Source organism: Hyaloscypha bicolor, assembly GCF_002865645.1.
Source record: "Hyaloscypha bicolor E unplaced genomic scaffold K444scaffold_183, whole genome shotgun sequence".
NCBI lineage: Eukaryota > Fungi > Ascomycota > Leotiomycetes > Helotiales > Hyaloscyphaceae > Hyaloscypha > Hyaloscypha bicolor.
The window spans coordinates 2,894,070-2,912,951 of NW_020194685.1; the positions used below are offsets into that span (position 1 = coordinate 2,894,070).

General features: G+C 37.6%; 4 protein-coding genes across 4 annotated transcripts; 2 read left to right on the plus strand and 2 right to left on the minus strand.

Annotated features, from left to right (window-relative positions):
* The first annotated feature begins 44 nt into the window (after positions 1 to 44).
* K444DRAFT_622111 (uncharacterized protein) lies at positions 45 to 1,172 on the plus strand. The gene is made up of 3 exons (XM_024882034.1): positions 45 to 258; positions 329 to 406; positions 468 to 1,172. The coding sequence occupies exon 3, from the start codon at positions 497 to 499 to the stop codon at positions 1,058 to 1,060; it is 564 nt and encodes a 187-aa protein (XP_024727650.1). The 5' UTR covers positions 45 to 258; positions 329 to 406; positions 468 to 496; the 3' UTR covers positions 1,061 to 1,172.
* A 517-nt stretch (positions 1,173 to 1,689) lies between these two features.
* On the minus strand, positions 1,690 to 4,328 carry K444DRAFT_576450 (ankyrin). The gene is made up of 3 exons (XM_024877530.1): positions 3,874 to 4,328; positions 3,019 to 3,813; positions 1,690 to 2,972 (listed from the first exon to the last, which is right to left on the minus strand). Exons 1-3 carry the CDS (start codon positions 4,302 to 4,304, stop codon positions 1,871 to 1,873), a joined length of 2,328 nt encoding a protein of 775 aa, XP_024727651.1. The 5' UTR covers positions 4,305 to 4,328; the 3' UTR covers positions 1,690 to 1,870.
* A 1,713-nt stretch (positions 4,329 to 6,041) lies between these two features.
* K444DRAFT_622113 (glycoside hydrolase family 36 protein) lies at positions 6,042 to 8,896 on the plus strand. The gene is made up of 4 exons (XM_024882035.1): positions 6,042 to 6,112; positions 6,159 to 7,541; positions 7,610 to 8,571; positions 8,621 to 8,896. The coding sequence occupies exons 2-4, from the start codon at positions 6,535 to 6,537 to the stop codon at positions 8,812 to 8,814; spliced, it is 2,163 nt and encodes a 720-aa protein (XP_024727652.1). The 5' UTR covers positions 6,042 to 6,112; positions 6,159 to 6,534; the 3' UTR covers positions 8,815 to 8,896.
* An 820-nt stretch (positions 8,897 to 9,716) lies between these two features.
* Positions 9,717 to 10,208, minus strand: K444DRAFT_547773 (uncharacterized protein; the record flags this gene model as incomplete). Its single annotated transcript, XM_024876325.1, has 2 exons — positions 9,717 to 9,938; positions 10,026 to 10,208. 2 exons carry the CDS (start codon positions 10,206 to 10,208, stop codon positions 9,717 to 9,719), a joined length of 405 nt encoding a protein of 134 aa, XP_024727653.1.
* Between the last annotated feature and the right edge of the window lie 8,674 nt (positions 10,209 to 18,882).

An 18,882-nucleotide genomic window follows, 5' to 3' on the forward strand; every position in this document is an offset into this window, starting at 1 on the left:
GGAAAGAATAGTTATTGCAAAACACCATCCTTCCACCATCCATACGACATTCAGGAACAGCCACCCTATCACGTGAATACTTTACTATTCGGCATGAATTTCCAGAGATTGATCCGTTTCAAAACCGAATATGGGAAAATATGGTATGGCGATACTGGAGACAACACGAAAGACTTCGTGGGCACGAAAGTGCCAGTTTTGACTGGTGATCCTTTTAGTTGGCTTTCAAACAACGAAGAAGCCAAGACAGTGAAAGAGGTTCGAATTCCTACTGGAATACTGGAAGCCCCATCTAATATCCGGGACTCGCTACTTACGAGTTGAACAGGTACTGTACCCTCTTGAACAAGCGCACACGATTATCTGCATCAGTCTGAACCACCAGCAGAATGCTATCGAAGCAAGTGTAAGTTCGCGCTGATCTCTCTTGAACGTCTGTGCATTTGCTAACTACTTCTTTGCTGAAGCTAAAAGTTCTGCCATTACCGGTAGTCTTATGAAGCCTCCGGGTGCTCTTGCAGGCCCTTTTGACGATGTTTCAATACACCCAACTGTACAAGGTCAACTTGACTATGAGAGTGAGATGACAGTCTTGATCGGAAAAGATGGAAAGAATATCTCCGAAGCAGACGCTTTAGACTACATCCTAGGCTACACCGCCGGGAATGCTATCTCGGCACGGAACTTTCAACTCCCGGATATTTCCGGGGGTCAATTCTGTTGTGCAAAATCATTTGATGCATTTGCTCTGATTGGTCCTTGCATTGTATCTCCTTCACTGATTCCAGATCCGCAGAAGTTGACATATTCTACAAAAGTGAACGGAGAGGTCAGGCAAAAGAGCGGGACGGATGATATGATATGGTCATCAAGGCAGAATATTGCCCATTTGAGCAGAGGAACAACTTTACGTCGTGGGACTGCGATCATGACTGGCACGTCGTCCGGGGTAGGGTTCTCTATGAAAGACAAGCATGGATTCCTGAATGATGGTGACACCGTTGAGGTCGAGATCAGCGAGATTGGTGCAATTAGAAACAAGATGGTTTACGAGAAATGATTCTTCGAATACAGATAATCCTGTTCTCGTAAATATTCGTGGCATGTCTGGTAGCTTTTGAGCGAGCTATTAAAATCGAAGCCCCCAGCCGTGACAACTACGAACCCTGCTGCATCGGTGTGTACATTTTACATTCTGAATGCACCAAAAGTCCATGTTGTCATTGGATTTAAGAGCATGCAGGTTAATTTCAATCTCGTACAGTCTTGTAATCAGTATTTCCGATGTAATCTACACTGAAACTAGACCTCCCCAAGTCCGCTTCCGTCTTTGAGCCTGAGCAGTCATTGCTCTAACCTGAGCCGAGCCCTGGGCTCTGAGCGTACTAATGAGTCAGCGGGGTCATGCTGGGGGGGACCCTTTTGGCTCCCTTGAGAGTCGGTTACAGTTTCTATATTGTCTATATATAGAATTTTGGAGATCCATATTGCCGATGAAATGGTCACCTCTTTGAACCTATCAAAATATCGTAATGGTGTCTGTTCCCGTTCCCCCGTTAACCTTGCACCTGTTTTGCGGGAGGCTGGAGCCGATTCTGGATACTGTCATCCTGCTGCTGCTAATAATCCTACGTGAATAATAATATAACCTCCGCGAACGTTTTGAACTTCACGTATTACCTCACAATAGCCTATATTTGTTAAATTATTTAGCAATGGCTCGCTTTCTTTTCGCTATAAAAATATCACCGTCTAGGATAACGCCAACCAAATAGCCGCTGAATATTACAAATCTCCCTCGGCCTCGTTCGCAGTTCCAAATCTCATGGACTGCATGTGTTATTCGATGCGCCCTGAAGAGCATATATGTTCACACAGGACGCTGTACACCTCCTTCTTCAGCTAACCCAGAAAGTTCCTCAAATGTCAAATGTTGGAGAGCGTCGTGGAAGATATCATCTGAGATGTCACTCTTTCCACTCGGAGATATAGGGCTTTGGTTCGCCGTTGGTACTCGAATGGTTTCTAGTAGATCGCGAAAAGCAGTTAACCATTCAGTATCAGTTGGTGTTTTCTCAAAAACCAATTTCTCCATCTCAAGACGCTTTTCAGCCACATCTATTGCTGTCAATCCTGTGGCTGTCTTATCATGGACGCTTAAGTCTTTCAACGGCGACCGGGTGAGGATCTGAAGAGTCTTTATGTCACCGACCTCGGCTGCCCAATGGAGAACTGTTTTCTGAGAGCTGTCGCACACAGAGTGGACAACATGAATATCAGAATGCAACAAGACCTTCAAGGCAGCGTGGCTATTATGACGAACACCCTGCATGAAAGGGTTCATGCCAAAGTGGTCAATCACATTGACATTGGCCTGGTGATCGAGCAGAAGTTGTACCGCCTCTGGAGCATTGAATTTTACAGCTTCCATCAGGGCACTTGAGCCTTGGAAATCAACAGCATTGACATCGGTCCCGGCTAGAAGGAGTGCTGTAGTGAATGGTAAAGGCTGTGGATGGAACACAGAGCTGATTAGGGCCGTCTGCTCCCAGTTATCTCGATAATTGACATTCGCGCCAGCTTGCAACAGGAGACTAGTACATGTGCTATCAAATGCTTTCATGCTTTGCCGCAATGGGCCTTGCCCAATCCGATCGGCAATGTTGGGATCCGCCCCATATTGTAGTAAAGTATCTACTGCCACATGATCGCCACGTGCGGCAGCGTATGAAAGAGCAGTACGACCGTCTGCATCGACTTGGTTGATCAAATCTCGACTGCGACAGAGCTCTTTTTCCAAGTCACAATGGAGGATTCGGTTAATGATTTTGTGGATTTTGGTAAATTTTCTGCGCTCCTCGATGGAGTCGAGACTTGGGAATAAAGCTCTCATTTCTTCCACGCGCCAAGTCGCTGCGTTGGGGGTATCCTGAAAGCAGAGAATCGTGCTCCAAGCCATGTCATATGGGGTCCTGTAATGGGTGAGCTGCAGTACTACGAAGATAACTGGGCACATACTCTTGGGCAACATTTTCTAAGTACGGTTCGGCTCCCAGCTCTAGGAGAGCTTTGACTACGTCAACATGGCTTTGCTTGACTGCCAAATGCAGTGCAGAATGTCCATCGTCGTCGGTGACATCCAGTACAGAAGCCTTGCCATTGTAGATCAAGGATCTTACCAGACCAGCATCATTACGTCCAGCGCCAATAAATATAGGCTCGAATGTACTTCGGACATTCAACATACGTAGGGAGTATTCCGGCTTTTGAAAATCGGATATTCTCAGACTGAAAGTTACAACTCGGGCTAGAAACCAGGGTGGGAAGTAATAATTGATTTGAACGAAGCTTTGAGCCGTACCGTTACAGGTATCAGGCAGATCGCAAGATCCAGTCAACGCTGGGAAGCCAGCATAGCCGACAAAGAGTTGGCCAACAATTGTCTGAAGTAATTGGGGGGTATGAAGACGAGTATGGGCGTGGCAACGGCAGGAACACCATGGATGGCATTTCCGTCGCCGGAGAAAACGCATGCGAAGTGCACTAAACTGGGCATCTTCCAAGAGCGCACCAGGAGAGTCACTATATCTTCGTCCTTGCGCCTCTTCGGCTCCAATGGGAGGTCGGAGTTGCTTCTCAACAGCTCGCACTTCTTGTTCCTCCTTGTCATGATTTTCACACCTTTGTTGACATTCGAGGATTTGGCGCAGAGTTTCGGTGTGTCGGTCTATCGACTGGGAGATATAAGCATTGCCTTTAACAGCGAGTGACTGCACTTCTTGGAGCTGAGTCTCGACGCGAAAAGATGATTTGCTAGCATAAGGCAAATATTAGCAACAAATGCATGGTTTTAAATCCTTTTGGGCCACTCACGAGGATAAAAGCCCAAGAACAGCAACGATGTCAATACGACTAGCGCGGAGACCCTTTTGTGCTTTACTGATATTGTCCTGCTCCCGTAGCCACGCCAGACGGTCAATGCGTCCAGAACGAGTAGTTAATCGCTTTTTAATATTCTCAAGTTCCTCTAGACGATCCCATGCAAGCTGTAAACTTGGTAGGAAGCGCTTTGCAGCGGTTAGAGGAGATAGCTTGGACGTATGCCTATCATCATGAGTATCATGCTCTGCGAGGAGGATTTCCGCTTCTGACAGCACCAGGCGAAGGTCAGAAAGTTCGTTGTTCAGGGCAAGGATTGAGGCTGGAGCCCCACGCAGCGATGCTAGTTTGTTGATGCCGATAGCAACCTGGTTACCTGCGCCTATCAAAGCAACTACACTCGCAGCGATGGACAGCGGATCCATGGGTACTCGACGATGAGTCGTGAGAAATGCTTACCATGATTTATTGCAAGTTTAGCGCTGTGTCGTAATCGCGAGGTGTTTCACCACCCAACCGCCCACACCCCACTTTTACCCCTGTCGGAACACCAAAACTGTGAGGTCTTTTCAAAGCGCCCAGAAAATTCTAAAAACTTCCCGGATTATGATACTCTAAATAGGTCGAATATACAATAAATCCTGCCTAAATGTAAGGATAATGCGAGGTATCCTTCTAACTAGTGTCACGTGACAGAGCTACTAAGCTAAGATAATACTCTTTTAGGTTAGAGACTTTTATGGCAAGTGAGATTATACCCTAAATTTATCCTTTTAGGTTAGCCTTAAGGAGGAAACGCCTCACTTTTCTTACGCAATAAGGAAGTTCCCCTGGTTTACTTAATCCGAGTCAAATTTCGAGGGTTCTTGTTGCAGTAAATGCGTGTCATGGCAGGAACGAAGCAATGGAACGAGGCTCAAAGATCTAAGATCCCAGTGGCTTACAGAATCTAAAGCTAAGGAGAGAAGGAGTGAGGTGTGGCAGTGATAAGTAGGTACGGCCAAGACCACTGAAATGTCGAGCTTGGTTTGAACCTTAGCTTGACACCTTAGCTGAAACCAACCCGTAGCACCCATTTGACACCAGCCGTCACAATGCGGTTGTATTGTAATAATGTAAGACATGAAGGAGGAGAGGTGTGGCGCGGAGGGCCAGAGCTTAAATACAGTAAGTGTGGTCACGTGTGGTCAAGTCACGTGGCCAACCTGCAATTGCCATGCAACAGTTCTTAGCAATATTCGAGGTGTGACTGCGGGATCAATGCAATGGCCGGGGCTCAAAGTTCAGAGAATCTCATGTATTAAAAATACTAAGCTAGAGAGTAAAGGAGAAGGGTATGCTTCGACCTTTAGTAGTGTTTTGTTAGTCTCTAGCTCACTTGCCCCGTTTCAGGCACGTTTCCTCCCCGTGTGATATTCGCGGCAGATCATGCACTTATGCCAGCCGTCACACGAGGTAATTATAAGGATATTCTATACGAATTCTTAGTCCGGGACTGGAAATCCTGAGGAGAATCCTGATAAGATATAAGGAGGATATCTTAGATTACAGCCAAAATTACTCGGGATTAAACAATTATCTGGTATAAAGCCTAGCTCTTAATCCGAGACGACTAAACTAAAGAGAGGAGTACGTACGGGTGTGCGAACGCCAGTACGCGAAATAGCCTATCATATCACGTGCTTCTGCACGTGACAGCCATGGAGCGTGCAACCATAACAGTATCCTAATAGCGAGGTTTTGCTGTAACGTTATTTTCTCCAAATTGTGGTGTCGTGGTTAAATAGAAGTTTCAGCGGTTGGGTAGCGTGGGTGGTGAACTCTTGGTTCGTTATCGATTCAGTTCGGGGCGGGGTCATGTAAGCGGAAATCGAACAGAACCTGGAAAGGTTCAAACGCCCACGCACGCCAAGAACACCAAACATTTATGATGTTTTCAAAGTGCTCAGAAAATTCTAAAAACTTCCAAGATGCCTATAATTAAGTCGTAGATCACAATTATCAACTCTTTTCCTTCATTTTGTTGCATTGTTGTAGTTAAATAGATTTTTGGGCGGTTGTCGGGTGATCTTTCTTCATGCCTGACTCTTAAGGCGCTAAGCTAGCAGTTTGGCTGTCTGGTCAAGCGCTTCGTGCCCATTTGCGCACAAGCTCACCGTGACCGAGAATCATGTCGGCCCAAATAGCATGCGAGCCCCTCCTAGGCCAGACTACTATTGCATATGGTGACTCAGTATGTCAAGACCCCTTGTCTCGATAGGCACTTACCTATACACCAGGTCGCCGTTACGGTAGTCTTGGTATGTGACGAGCCCGACAACGAGTGGGAGGTCGCCCTTTGGCACAACACGCCTGAATCTTGGGAGTGGACTCAAACTGATCTTGAAAAGAAAGGAGATGGGGCTCAAGATGTAAGGCTCCACTCCGCCTTTCAGAACATTTAATGATATACGCCAGCTACAACGAGGTTTATGTCGACCTGGTACGGCGACATTGTATACAGGATCTTTGCAGCGATTTTCGGCGACAGATAACACCATCTATTTCACTGTCAAGTACAGGGTTTCTGGCCAGGGATGGCAATGGGCCAACAAACAGACAGGTACCGGAGATGCTGAAATCGTCTTTTCGCGGGATGGAGAGATCCCAAACTCAATGTCTCACTACTTCCACAACTCAGACCCCGAGTTAGCTGTGGTGGATTGTGAGGCAGGTGTTGTTGATCAAGAGAGACGGATAGGGACGCGCCTTTGGGCTATCTCAATCCCCATTCCAGCCGCAACAGGACAGTCCGCCTTTTCTCGTGTAAATCTTGGCTTGCCGGTAGATATGTTGCGATGGTTTTGCTTAGCACGAGAATCGCGCCCATGGCTTTGTCCGAGGCAAGGCCGGAACAAATTTACATTGGAGGAGGACGCAATTCTGGTATCTTTGTTACTTCGAAATGGCTTACATCTCGTCCTGTTGGCTTTCAGCTTGAATGATGTTATGACCGTAATCAAAGCGGATTGCGACGGCAACTTAATCGCGGTTGCCAGGAACGAGCGATCAACTGCTGGCATAGGATCTATCTTGGTCGCTGTTGGAAAAACATTCGAAGATGCAAATCAAGCAGTAATGAGCCATGCAAAAGCAATAGCCGCGCGGGAAATGGAAGGCATCAGGAACGAAATCGAATCGATGGTAACTCATATTCCACCGGATTCCCTGGAAGATTGGTATGATAGCTTTGCATACTGTACATGGAATGGTCTTGGCCAGAAACTTACCGACGAGAGACTTTATCATGCGCTAGAGAGCATATCCAAAGCTGGGATCAATTTCTCAACGATGATAATCGATGATAACTGGCAATCTATCGACGAAAATGGAGCCAACAACTTTCATCATCGTTGGATTGAGTTTGAGGCAGACAGAAAAACATTTCCTCGTGGTCTCAAACATACCATTTCAACGATTAGAGAGCGATATCCGTTTATTAAACATATTGCCGTGTGGCATGGGATTCTAGGATATTGGAATGGCATTTCTCCTGAGGGAGCTTTAGCAAAATGCTACAAAAAGAAGACACTGAAGAAGCAAAATAATGGTTTCCTTGGCGGAGGATCTTTGGTGGCTGTGGATGCCGATGATGTGCAACAATTGTACAACGATTTCTACCAGTGCGTAGCGACAATGGAACTTTCCACAATCACACTCCAGCTAATTAATCTTTTTATCGTTTTTTTAGATATCTCGCGGACTCTGGCGTCGACTCTGTGAAAACGGATACCCAGTTTCTGCTGGACCTAATTGATAGCGCTCCGGATCGTGCCCGATTTATATCGGCATACCAGGATGCCTGGATGAAGGCCACCCTTCGCCACTTCTCTGCAAAAGCTATCTCTTGCATGTCTCAAACACCGCAAATTATTTTCCACTCCCAACTTCTCACCTCTCTACCTAAATTAATGGTTCGCAATTCAGAAGATTTCTTTCCTGACGAACCTGCCAGTCATCCATGGCACATCTTCTGCAACGCGCACACGAATGTCTTGACACAGCATTTGAACGTTTTGCCCGATTGGGATATGTTCCAAACAAGCCACAGATACTCAGCTTTCCACGCCGCAGCCCGATGTATCAGTGGTGGTCCAATCTATTTCACTGACAAACCTGGAGAGCATGACACCAATCTAATCAAACAGATGACCGCAAGAAACAAGGATGGGACGATCATCCTAAGACCAAAGGTTGCAAAGACGACCTATTTGTACGCCAGCAACAAGGAGATGAGACTTCTCAGAATAGATACCTCGACTATGGATACAGACATACCTTTGTTAGGTGTCTTCAATATCAACCACCAGCCGCTCATAGAGATTATAAAACTCGAACATTTCCCAAACCTTCCAGTCGCCAAGGCGTATATTGTCCGCGCTCATACTTCGGGCGAAGTCAGTGAGCCGATGAGCTTTCAAGACTCCACCACTATTCCACTACTACTGAGTTTGGAACCCGCAGGATATGAAATTTTGACGGCCTATCCGCTTCACACGACAATAAATTCGGTAGGAAAGGCCACGATCAGTATTGCCGTGCTGGGTCTACTAGATAAGATGACAGGTGCAGCGGCGGTATTACGTTCAACTGTTTACGAGGAAGGAGACGGTGTGCTTGTGCAGATTGCGCTGAAAGCAATGGGTCTACTTGGTCAGTTAATAAGTATGCGAACTATCAAGAAAAAACTGACTGTTCACAGGCATTTACATATCTCCGGACGTTGGAGATCTAAACCTTTCAAGTGTCAAAATGTGCAAGGAGTTAGTCCCCTCGAATGCCATGCGGTTTGTTCCAGAGGAGAAAACGTTTAAAGTCGATATGGCAATGGCTTGGGAAGCAATACCCAAGCTGCAGAAAGGCAAAGAAATTTCTTTCGAGATGTTAATACATTAACGGAATATACAAAATGTCACGGACGATTGAACTCAAGACAATATAAGAAACCCAAATAGTGTGGGAGAGAAACTGCGACAAGACAAAAACCCACATAAAGTACACCAGAGCGCAAAACGTGACTTGACAGCAAAATAACAAGAACAAGGGCATAAGCAGTAAAGCATAAACAGTGTGCAATTACAAAAGCTCAATTGATTGATATGAAGGACGGATGCATGTCTAGAACTACAGAAAAACCAGCTTTCTTATGTGATTCCAGCAAATCACGTGCAAAAGGCCCTAGCCTTTGTCATGTGACCAAAACCTCAAAACTGCCAAAACAACGTGATTTTTATGGAGTACGGCTTGCTGTACTACAATAGTTAAATTTCTGGAAGGTTGCGACTGAAGCTGGTTCACCTGTTGCGCCTGAAAGTACGGGAAGCCGTACTCCAAGCGAACTTTGAACTTCGAACGAGGCGCGTGCATGCTCCACCCCACCAAAAATCGCCCACACACCACGTCCCCCCTATCCCTAAACCTCTACCACTACTTAAAAGATGAACTCCCTCCCTTAAATTCTTATTTTTTATATATAAGAAGAGCCACGTGTGCTAGAGAAGATATAACTTACTAATACCAGTTGTCTACTTGCTTTTAGTAAGACTTTCAAGCCTTGGGCTCGAGAGAGGTTTGAACTTCAGAGCTCTTAATATAAATTATATTCTTCTTAAACCCTTTTTGTCGGGCTCTTAAACAAAACTTCTAGGATCCTTCGTCCTGCCCATCGGGTTGCGGCGACACCACGCGAGTAAGTGACTGTAATAGTTCAAGCCAGCCGATCTTGCTTGTTTGCGAAACCACGGTTTGCCGATACCTCGCAGATCTAAAAGTAAGAATATTAACGATATTAAGAAATATTACTTTCGCTCCATCCCGCCACCAAAATTACCGCCCAGCAAAGTCCTACGGTTCCCAGTGATAAGGCTCTGAATCCGCGTTGGCAACATCCTTGCCAATATCCAGATAAATAATACGAGGAGGGTAACCGGAATAGTAATAGACCAGTAGTACTTGAACCCTGAATTAATGGTGGGGACACCATCGTCATCCCAATTAAAGGTCGGCATGGCGAAAATTGCCTAAACAAAATGTAAGCATTTCCTATGAATTTCATTTTTAAAATCAGAAGCCAAATATTCAAAAGATAGAGGCTAAAGGAAACTTACAGCAATGGAAGCCCCAGGTAAGAAAAATATGCCAAGGATAGTAAGGATTTTCATTGCAGAGCTATCCTTCTTGCTTTCCGTTGCGAGTTCCTTCATAGCCGTGGAATCTTGCATAGTTGCTTGTGCGATGTTGGCAGAAAGCTCTGCGACCCTTATATGAACTTTGGCGTCCTTTTGGGCCATGAATTGGTAGACCTAGTTTAAGTTATGAGCTTTTGTGAGGAAACTGAGCTATTGGTCTTACCCCTTGCGTTAGGATAGCAACTCTCTTTCGCTCGTATTCGGCCTGTACAGACAAGATGCGGCACATATCAAACAAATACGCCAGCCTGTCCTCCACCTCACTTCTCGATCCTAGAACCTCTAAACTTCCTTGCAAGCAAGCACTTCCCTGTGAAGTGTCGTCTTTGAACTCAGTCAGCTTTTCTAGCACATGTTGGTACAGGTGCAACCGTGCGAGATTTAAATCAATACGTTTCCCAATAAAATTGATTTTTCTCGTGGTGGTTCCGAAATCCATTTCGAGAGGATCTCCTCTCGGGCGGTTATGATGTTCATGCTGTCCCGCCTTTTCCTCCAGATCATTGAGCTCCTCATCCGAGACTTGAAGCTTGAATTGGCAGGCTTCGATAACGATTTCTACCAGAAGTAGCGGTATCATAATCGGTTGGTCGCACCAATGTTGATGAGTTTGAAGGCTTTTCTCCAGTAGGCCTTCTAGTCGGCCCCCTTTCCGAAAAAGAACAAGTGCAGAGGTGATATTCGTCCGTTTATTATAGCTAATCCCAACCTGGAAGAATACTGGCCTCCAAAAGGGAACGCCGAAAAGAAATACTATTTTGAGCCCTCACGTTAGATAAGAATTACATCAACTTTGCTCCGCAGTGAATATACCTCTAGTCTTAGGGTCGCCGCCCAAGCCTGCAGAAAATCTGTGAGCTCTGGTATTGAAATTTCCGATGAGGCTCAGAAAGAGGGGAGGTATTCTCCATTGCTCCCTCAAGAGAGTGAAAGAGCCTTCTGTTATAGGTAATTTGAACGGCTCCTTCTCCTCAGTCCAATCACACATTCCAAGTCTATAATAATATTAGGAGGTCCTCTTAAAGTATTTTGACAGCTCTTACAGTAAGCGCAGCCCTCCTGTAGGCTTTACCTGCTCACTCCCGGACTCAACAGTCAAGTCCTGATTTTCTCTTAACATATGACTAGTATTTGCCACGTTCAAGCAATCAATGATTCATACCTTCGTCAACCAATTTTCAAGTAACGCTCCACTCATGACATCTTCCCTCGACTGCAATTTAATATTTCCAGGATATTTAAGAACTTCCCGATATCGGCAATCTGTGGTGTCTGCATGCTGAGCACGGGAGCCTGCCAGTGGGCGCCAGAACTTTGGGTCGTTTTCTGTCATGCATGCGTCGATGGGATCCATGTTTCTCAACCCTTGATCCATATAAGTTGATTGTTGGAGTTTAGGAGAACGATATTACTCGCGTTTAAGATACGGCGAGGAAGTAGGAATGCGATAGAGGGCTACGACCCTGATATATTTAGCATCGACATTATAATACGAGTCGGGCGAGGTGGTGGAGGCTGGGGACGCCACTTGAATGCGCATTGCTTTTCCCGTGACCAATAAGCGGACAAACCTTTAGTCAGGAGCCCAATAACAAGCTTATTGCTCTCGGTTATTCCGTTCGTTTAATCTCGGCTGAAAACTATTCGAGAAGTATAGGATGACCTGCTTATCTTCCTAATAATCGAGTATTCGCTCTCTTAAGCAGGATATTCTTTAATAATATTAGAAGTCGAATTAATTAAAATAAGGCTCGCCTCCTTGCCACGATTATTATTTAAGCAATTAGCACAATTTATTAATTTCTATGATTTATTATTCCTAATAATATTATATTTATATATGATATATTATGCTGGAATAAGCCTTAAAGTAAAGAAAATCAGTATTTTTAACAAGTATGCTCTCTCTTTTTATATCGTTAAATTAAGACATATAATCTTTTATAAAAGTTCGATCCGCTTATATATAAACTTCTTCCTTAAAATGAAATATAACGTGAAAGAACAATTCCAATTCCAAGCCTATAATCGACAAAATAGATTTATATATAGTAATAGTAGCAAGATTTCACTTCTCACACTCCTCTAGAATTCTGAATGCCAATCAACTTGGAGCTAACCTATTATCCCCTCTTCCCTTCTTTTATCCCCATTCACTATACAATGTCAAGATTCAAACAATACCCAAATCACCCTATTCAATAAAGAATCCTCCAACAGGCCTGCCTCCAAACAACTGCATGTCTCACCTTTAAATATTAGAACAATAGCTTCATTGCGTTTCATTATCATACCCTCCCCCTCCGCTCTTCTTACTCATCGCATCACCGCTCCACGTGGCCCAGCCCAACATTGCCTCCACTTCCACCTCCAACTGCCAAACACCTTGTACACATGTACCACATAATAACCCACACCCACAGTCTACGCTGCCACCCTCACCACTGTACACCCCTGCACAGCCTCAATAGGCTTCCCTCTCCCAACCATTCTATTATCTATCTATTTACTGCCGAAATATATCCACACTTCCAAGACCTCCTTGTCTAATAATTTCTGTCCAAACTGCAATTACTTTTAGGAAGAGAGGGGGTTAGCGAGGAGGAGGCGAGGGAGAGGGTGAATAGGTAGAGGAAGAGGAATATGTGAGAGAGGGGAATAAAATCAGTTATAAGGGAGGCAGAAGGGTTTGTTTGTTTATCTGTGAGGAAGATCTCTCCCAAGGTGCGAAGAAGGATAGAAATTGCCATAGAGAGCTAGCAGAAGATAGTCATAGTCACATATAGCAGGAGACCTTTGATACCTTCGTAGGATCCGATCTACTATTATCAATTACCTAGAAGAAGATTTACGTCCTCCCTCCTACTTATATATACGGGCGAGAACAAGCGTGTGCTTTAGGGACGAAGGTAGAGATCCGGAGCATCGAGGGGGAAAATATTGAAGATTCGGGAGAACCTGGCGACCTTGTCATCACAAAACCGTTCCTCAGTATGCCAGTAACATTTTGGTCTGTCTAGTTTGCAGCATCTGTCTGTATTGTTATTATTCTAATGCGCACGAATTAGGGGCAACGATGGAGAACAGAAATATTTCTCAGCTTACTTTGACCGGTATACTGAGGCCATTAGCGGGCTAGTCGACAAAACCGAGAAGCGAAAAGTGATTTTCTGATTTTTTGATTTTCGCGCCCGCACCCCCCCCCATACCTCACTAAAAAAAGAAGTATAGCATATACGCCTTATTCTCGACTACTCCTAACCCCCCCTTAGCTTGCATAGTCCGTAAGGCAAATCCCATAGATTACGAGGCATATCTCCATCTCCCTTACTCTCTATATCCTCTATACTACCTAGATTACTCAAATTATCTATATCTTCTTCATTCTCTTCTCCTCTAGTATTCTTACCCTTCTCTACTATAACCTCCTTTCCTATTGCCTTCTGACCTTATATCTGTCTTTATACTCGCTTTCTATATCTTATAGGCAGTCGAGGCTTTAGTATAAAGGGTTTTACAGATACAGAATAAGGCTTTCTAGACTTAGTAGAATTAGTATTAAGTTAATAGAAAGTATAGACTTTACTATTATTATTATATCTATAATTTATATAAGTACTATTAAATTCGCCTTTTATAACTATATAGTATTTAAAAGGGTCCCTTAGTCTCTTCTTATTACTATAAGTAATATAAGCTTAAGAGAATTCGGTTCTATAAATATATACTAAGCTTGCTTCTAGATTTACCTTGCCTTTTTCTAAATTTTTTAATTCCCTATCCTAGTATAGCTCTATTTCTCTAACTTTAGCCTTATTATTAATTTACTTTACTACTTTAGTAATATTATTAAGTAATATAAGAAAATTAAAGTATTATTATAAAAAAGAAGAAAAAGATTATATATAAAAAAGAAGTTAAGAAATAGAGAAATTTATTAATTAAATATATTAATAAGAGAAAATATTATAAACTAAGTCTAAATTATTAGAGAATATATTATAAATATTTTTTTTTTACTTATTTATAGCTTTATTATCTTTTCTATTACTTTTATCTTTATTAGAGCTATTATCTAAAGCTATATTTAATATGTTTTTAATAAAGAAAAGCTTTAATAATAATATTATATATTAGAATTAAAGTTATTTTCGGAAAAAGATTAAGATTAAGATTAAGACTAAGATTAAAGCTAATATAGCTATATTTTTATTATTTATTTTTAAAATATAAAAATATATATTTAATATAATTATTTAAACCCGAATAAATTTATAATAAATAATATTTAAAAATAGAAATATTAGTATTTAATAGCCCTAGATTAAGTATATTTAAATATTAAAAAAATTATAATTTTAGATAAAAATATAAATATTCTTTCTTTTACTAATTTATAAAAGCTAAAATATATTAATAATAATTAAACTATATTTAATTTATATAATTAGCTAATTTACTTTACTAATTATAAATAATTCGAGATAATTTCAATTTCCTTAAATTTCTATATATAGTTTATTATATAAACTTTTATATTTCTATATTTAGTAATATTATAATTATAATTTTTAAATAAGAAAAATTCCCTTATTTTAGTATATATAATTATTTTTATTTTTTATTTTTTAAATATATAATTATTAAATTAAAAAAACTCAAGAATTCTAAATAATACTTTTTCCTAAGAAATATATATTCTTAATAAATAATAAAAGTAAATATAAAATTATATAATAATATAATTACCTTATACTAGTAATTTTATTTTTTATAAAACTATAACTTTATTTTATTCTTTTTTTATATTTTTTTAATTTTACTATTAATACTAAAAGCTTCTATTTTTTACTAATACCTTCTTTATTAATATCTTTATTAATACCTTTATTAATACCTCTATTAATATTAAAAGCTAGTATCTAATTACCTTATAATCTTTCTTTTCTTTTCTAAACCCTTTTTTCTTTAATACTTCTACTATTAATACTAAGAGCTAGTATCTAACTATCTTATAATCTTTCTTTTTTTCTCTAAACTCCTTCTTTAAATTCCTCTTCCAAACCCCTTCTCTAAATCCCTCCTCCTTTAATACTTCTACTAATAATACTAAAACTAGTACCTAATTACTATTTCTGGGTTGCTTTTATTTAGAACTCTCATACTATAAGTCTTTAACCTACTTATTTCTTAGAAAACTAAATTTTAGATTTTTTCTTTTCTTCTCTAATATCTTCTTTTCTTCTTTTCAAATACTTCTTATATCTTTAGGCTCTTTAGGAATATCCTTTCTCGAACTTCTAAAAAAGAGGCTAATTCCTATTTAAATTTCTCTAAACTTTAATACCTTCTTTTTTTTATTAATATTTATAAAAGCCTTTAGGCTATTACTAAATACCCTTATTTTTATAAGAAATAGCTCTTTTTCCTCTAATCTTGACTTCTTTAATATATATTTCTTGCTTTTAGGCTATTTAAATATCTTCCTATTTATTTTTACGAAATATATACTAACTTATTTTTTTAGTTTTCCTTACCTTATTTTTTCTTTAATATTACTATATATATATCTAGTTAGTATTAGTTCTTATAACCTATAATTAGGCTTTTTATTTATTAAATATCCGAGTATTTTATTTTACTTTTATTTTATATATTTTACTTTTCTTTTATTATAAGTTAGAACTTAAATAATATTTATCTTAAATACTTATACTCTCGGGTATATAAGACTTTTATAGATCTTTTAGGATTATAAACTAGCTTACTTTAGTTTAGAGAAGCTTTCTCAAAAGTATTTCAGGAATTATAATATTTATTATAACTTTTTCTAAAAATTAATATAATATAAGTATTTCTAATTTATTTTCTTTTTTAAAGTAAACCACTACCCTAAATTTATATAAAAGTCCTAATTATTTCTCGAGTTAAAATATAAGTATTTCTTATTTCTATTAAATTAGATATAAAGAATAGTAAGTACCTTTAGGCTAGACTATAATACTAGTTAAGTACTAAGACTCCCTATATTTATCTTATAAACTTATAGCTTAAGATATATTATATTTAATAAGGCTTTTATATCTAATTACTTTATATTATAATAAAATATTTTAGTATTATAATTAGGAAAGTTCTGCTTTATAATCTTATTTATTATTTATAGATTTTCTAGCTAATAAGTCTTAGCTAATAGCTAAGAAACTTATTAGCTATTTTATCTAAAGCCTCTAAAAATAAGAAGTTACCTTAATAAAGACTTAGTATTAAAAATAAGTTTAATTAATTAATCTAAATAAGAAGTTTATAATAAGAGTTTTTATATATAAGTAATTTCATATAATAAACTCAAGTTTCTATTTCTAGTTATATGAATTATAATATATAATAAACTTAAAATTTTCTAGCTTATTAGAGCTTAAGTTATTTTTAGAAGAATTAGTAAGCTTTTCTAAATAAACTTATTAAGGCCTTAGTTTTTAAAGATATTAGTCTAGCCTTTTTACTTTTTCTTTAAGTAATAGTTTAGCTTTTAGGAATTATATATAAATATTAGAATAAGTAAGAAAATATATTATATGTATTTTCTAGATAAATTAGGATAAAACCTATAGAATTCTTATAATATTTATATTAAATTTATAGTATTAGCTAGTAAAAACTTTAATAACCTTAATAAGACTTGAATTATAAGCCCGGCCCTTAGGTTTCCCGCTTAACTTAAAGATTAAGTAGTTTATAATATATTACCTATTATAGAATATATTATATTCTTTTTCTAAAAAATACTAGATACTAGTAATAGTTTAGAAGCCTTAAAGCCCTTAAGACTTTTCGTGAGTTTCGGGCTTTAGGGCTTTTCTATAGCTAGCTAATTATATGAAGTCACGTGACCATGCGGGTCCGGTATTAATATAAAGTAATTAGTAACTTTATATATAAATATAGTATAGTTTTTAGTATAACTAGTTTAATATATTATATATTTATATATAAATACTTATAATTTTATTATTATAATATAATATATCCTTAATATATTCTTAATATAAAAATCTCTTTATAATCCTAGACTTTTAGGAGCCTCCTTTATACTAAAGGCAAAATATATAATATAATTTAAGTATTAAACTCAAAAAATAAAGAATTATAAAGGCTCTAATAATTATAAAACTTTATAAACTTAAATAAATTTGAGTATTATAAAAGTATTAAATTTAGTAGCCTAACTTTTAAATTATATAAGAACTAATTAAAGAGTATTACTTTAAAGTATTAATTCTAAATTCTAAATATATATATATTTATAAAGAAATAAAACCCAAAGTAGTACTAAGCTAATTATAAGATATAAGAAAAAGTATATTAGATATTAAGCCTATTTTTTCTTAATTACCTTAATCTTAGTAAATATTTATATATAATTTATTAGATCTTATATAATAGGTTTACTTAGAAGAAATAAGGTTAATTAGTCTGGGAAATTTAATAATAATAATTAGACTTCTATCTAATATAATAAGTAAAATACTAGTAATAGCCCGAGTATTTTAGGTTTTACTTATAAAACTAAAGATATTATATCTATTAATTCTTTATATCTAATAAGAAAAAAAGATAATATATTTATATTTTTAATATACTTATTATTATAAAATAATACTTATATAGTTTATAAAATTAATTATAGTTCTTTTTACTAAAGAAAAAAATAATAAAATTAAAAGAAAATCTAATAGCCTATTACTATTATTATTATTATTATTATTAGGATTAGCTTTAGTAATACTTTTCGTAATACTTTTTATATTATCTTATAGCTTCCAGAAATTAGTAAATAAAAAAGAATCCTAGTATATATAAATTAATTAAACCTAAAAATAAGAATTTATAAAAGAAATAAAAAATAGAAGCCAGAATTAAAGAAAAGAATTATATATATATCTTTATTTACTTACTAGTTTATTAGATTCCTTCTTATTCTTAAAGTCTTATACTTATACTAGCGAGTAATACTTTTCTGGGCTCTTTAGGCCTCTTTAGTCTATTATTTAATTTCCTTAAATTACTATATTTTCTGAGTATTTTCTAGTTCTTTATAAATAACTTTAAGATAGAGATCTTTATATAAAGTCTTATTCTAGTATAAAATAAGAAAAATTATCTAGATATTTTTAGGGCCCAGATATATACTATAATAGGAAAGATTAAAGATAGTTTAAATAGAACCTAGTAAAACTATAAGTTCCTGGGTTCTTTTATTATTAGAACTAGTATAAAATACTAGTTTATTTATATTATTAATAAATTAATAATAGTAGATAGGTCCGCTAATATAGAAAGAGAAATAAGGAAATAGCTATTAAGAAACTATATTAGAAAAAGTAAAAAGACTTAATTATTTATTTTAAATTAAAAGCTATTTATTAAAAAATATCTATTAGAATTTATATAAAGAATCTAGTAAAAGAAATAAGAGAAAACTTATTACTAACTTCTTTAGAAAATTAAATAGTTCTTTATTTAGCTCTTTAATTCTTTATATTATTAAATATTTATTTATAAAGAACTAGTTATAAAACTATAGTTTATAATTCTATAAGACTAGATCCGGCTATATTTTAATTTATAAGACCTTAAAGGGTTTTAGGTAGCCTATTACTAGTTAAAGAGCTATAGCCTAGGTAGCGGCCTAAGTAACTCTTGTATTTATAGCCTATTAAGCTTATATAGTAATATAAATATTACTAGAAAAGTAGTTAGATTAAATAATATA

Bases quoted from the DNA above. Each gene is read 5' to 3' on its own strand.
- K444DRAFT_576450 (XM_024877530.1), bottom strand. From the start codon at position 4,304: ATGGATCCGCTGTCCATCGCTGCGAGTGTAGTTGCTTTGATAGGCGCA. The intron at 3,814-3,873 runs GTGAGTGGCCCA...GCCTTATGCTAG, and splicing joins GTTCTTGGGCTTTTATCCTC to CAAATCATCTTTTCGCGTCG. The intron at 2,973-3,018 runs GTATGTGCCCAG...CACCCATTACAG, and splicing joins TTAGAAAATGTTGCCCAAGA to GACCCCATATGACATGGCTT.
- K444DRAFT_622113 (XM_024882035.1), top strand. From the start codon at position 6,535: ATGTCTCACTACTTCCACAACTCAGACCCCGAGTTAGCTGTGGTGGAT. The intron at 7,542-7,609 runs GTGCGTAGCGAC...TCGTTTTTTTAG, and splicing joins TTGTACAACGATTTCTACCA to ATATCTCGCGGACTCTGGCG. The intron at 8,572-8,620 runs GTCAGTTAATAA...GACTGTTCACAG, and splicing joins GAAAGCAATGGGTCTACTTG to GCATTTACATATCTCCGGAC.
- K444DRAFT_622111 (XM_024882034.1), top strand. From the start codon at position 497: ATGAAGCCTCCGGGTGCTCTTGCAGGCCCTTTTGACGATGTTTCAATA.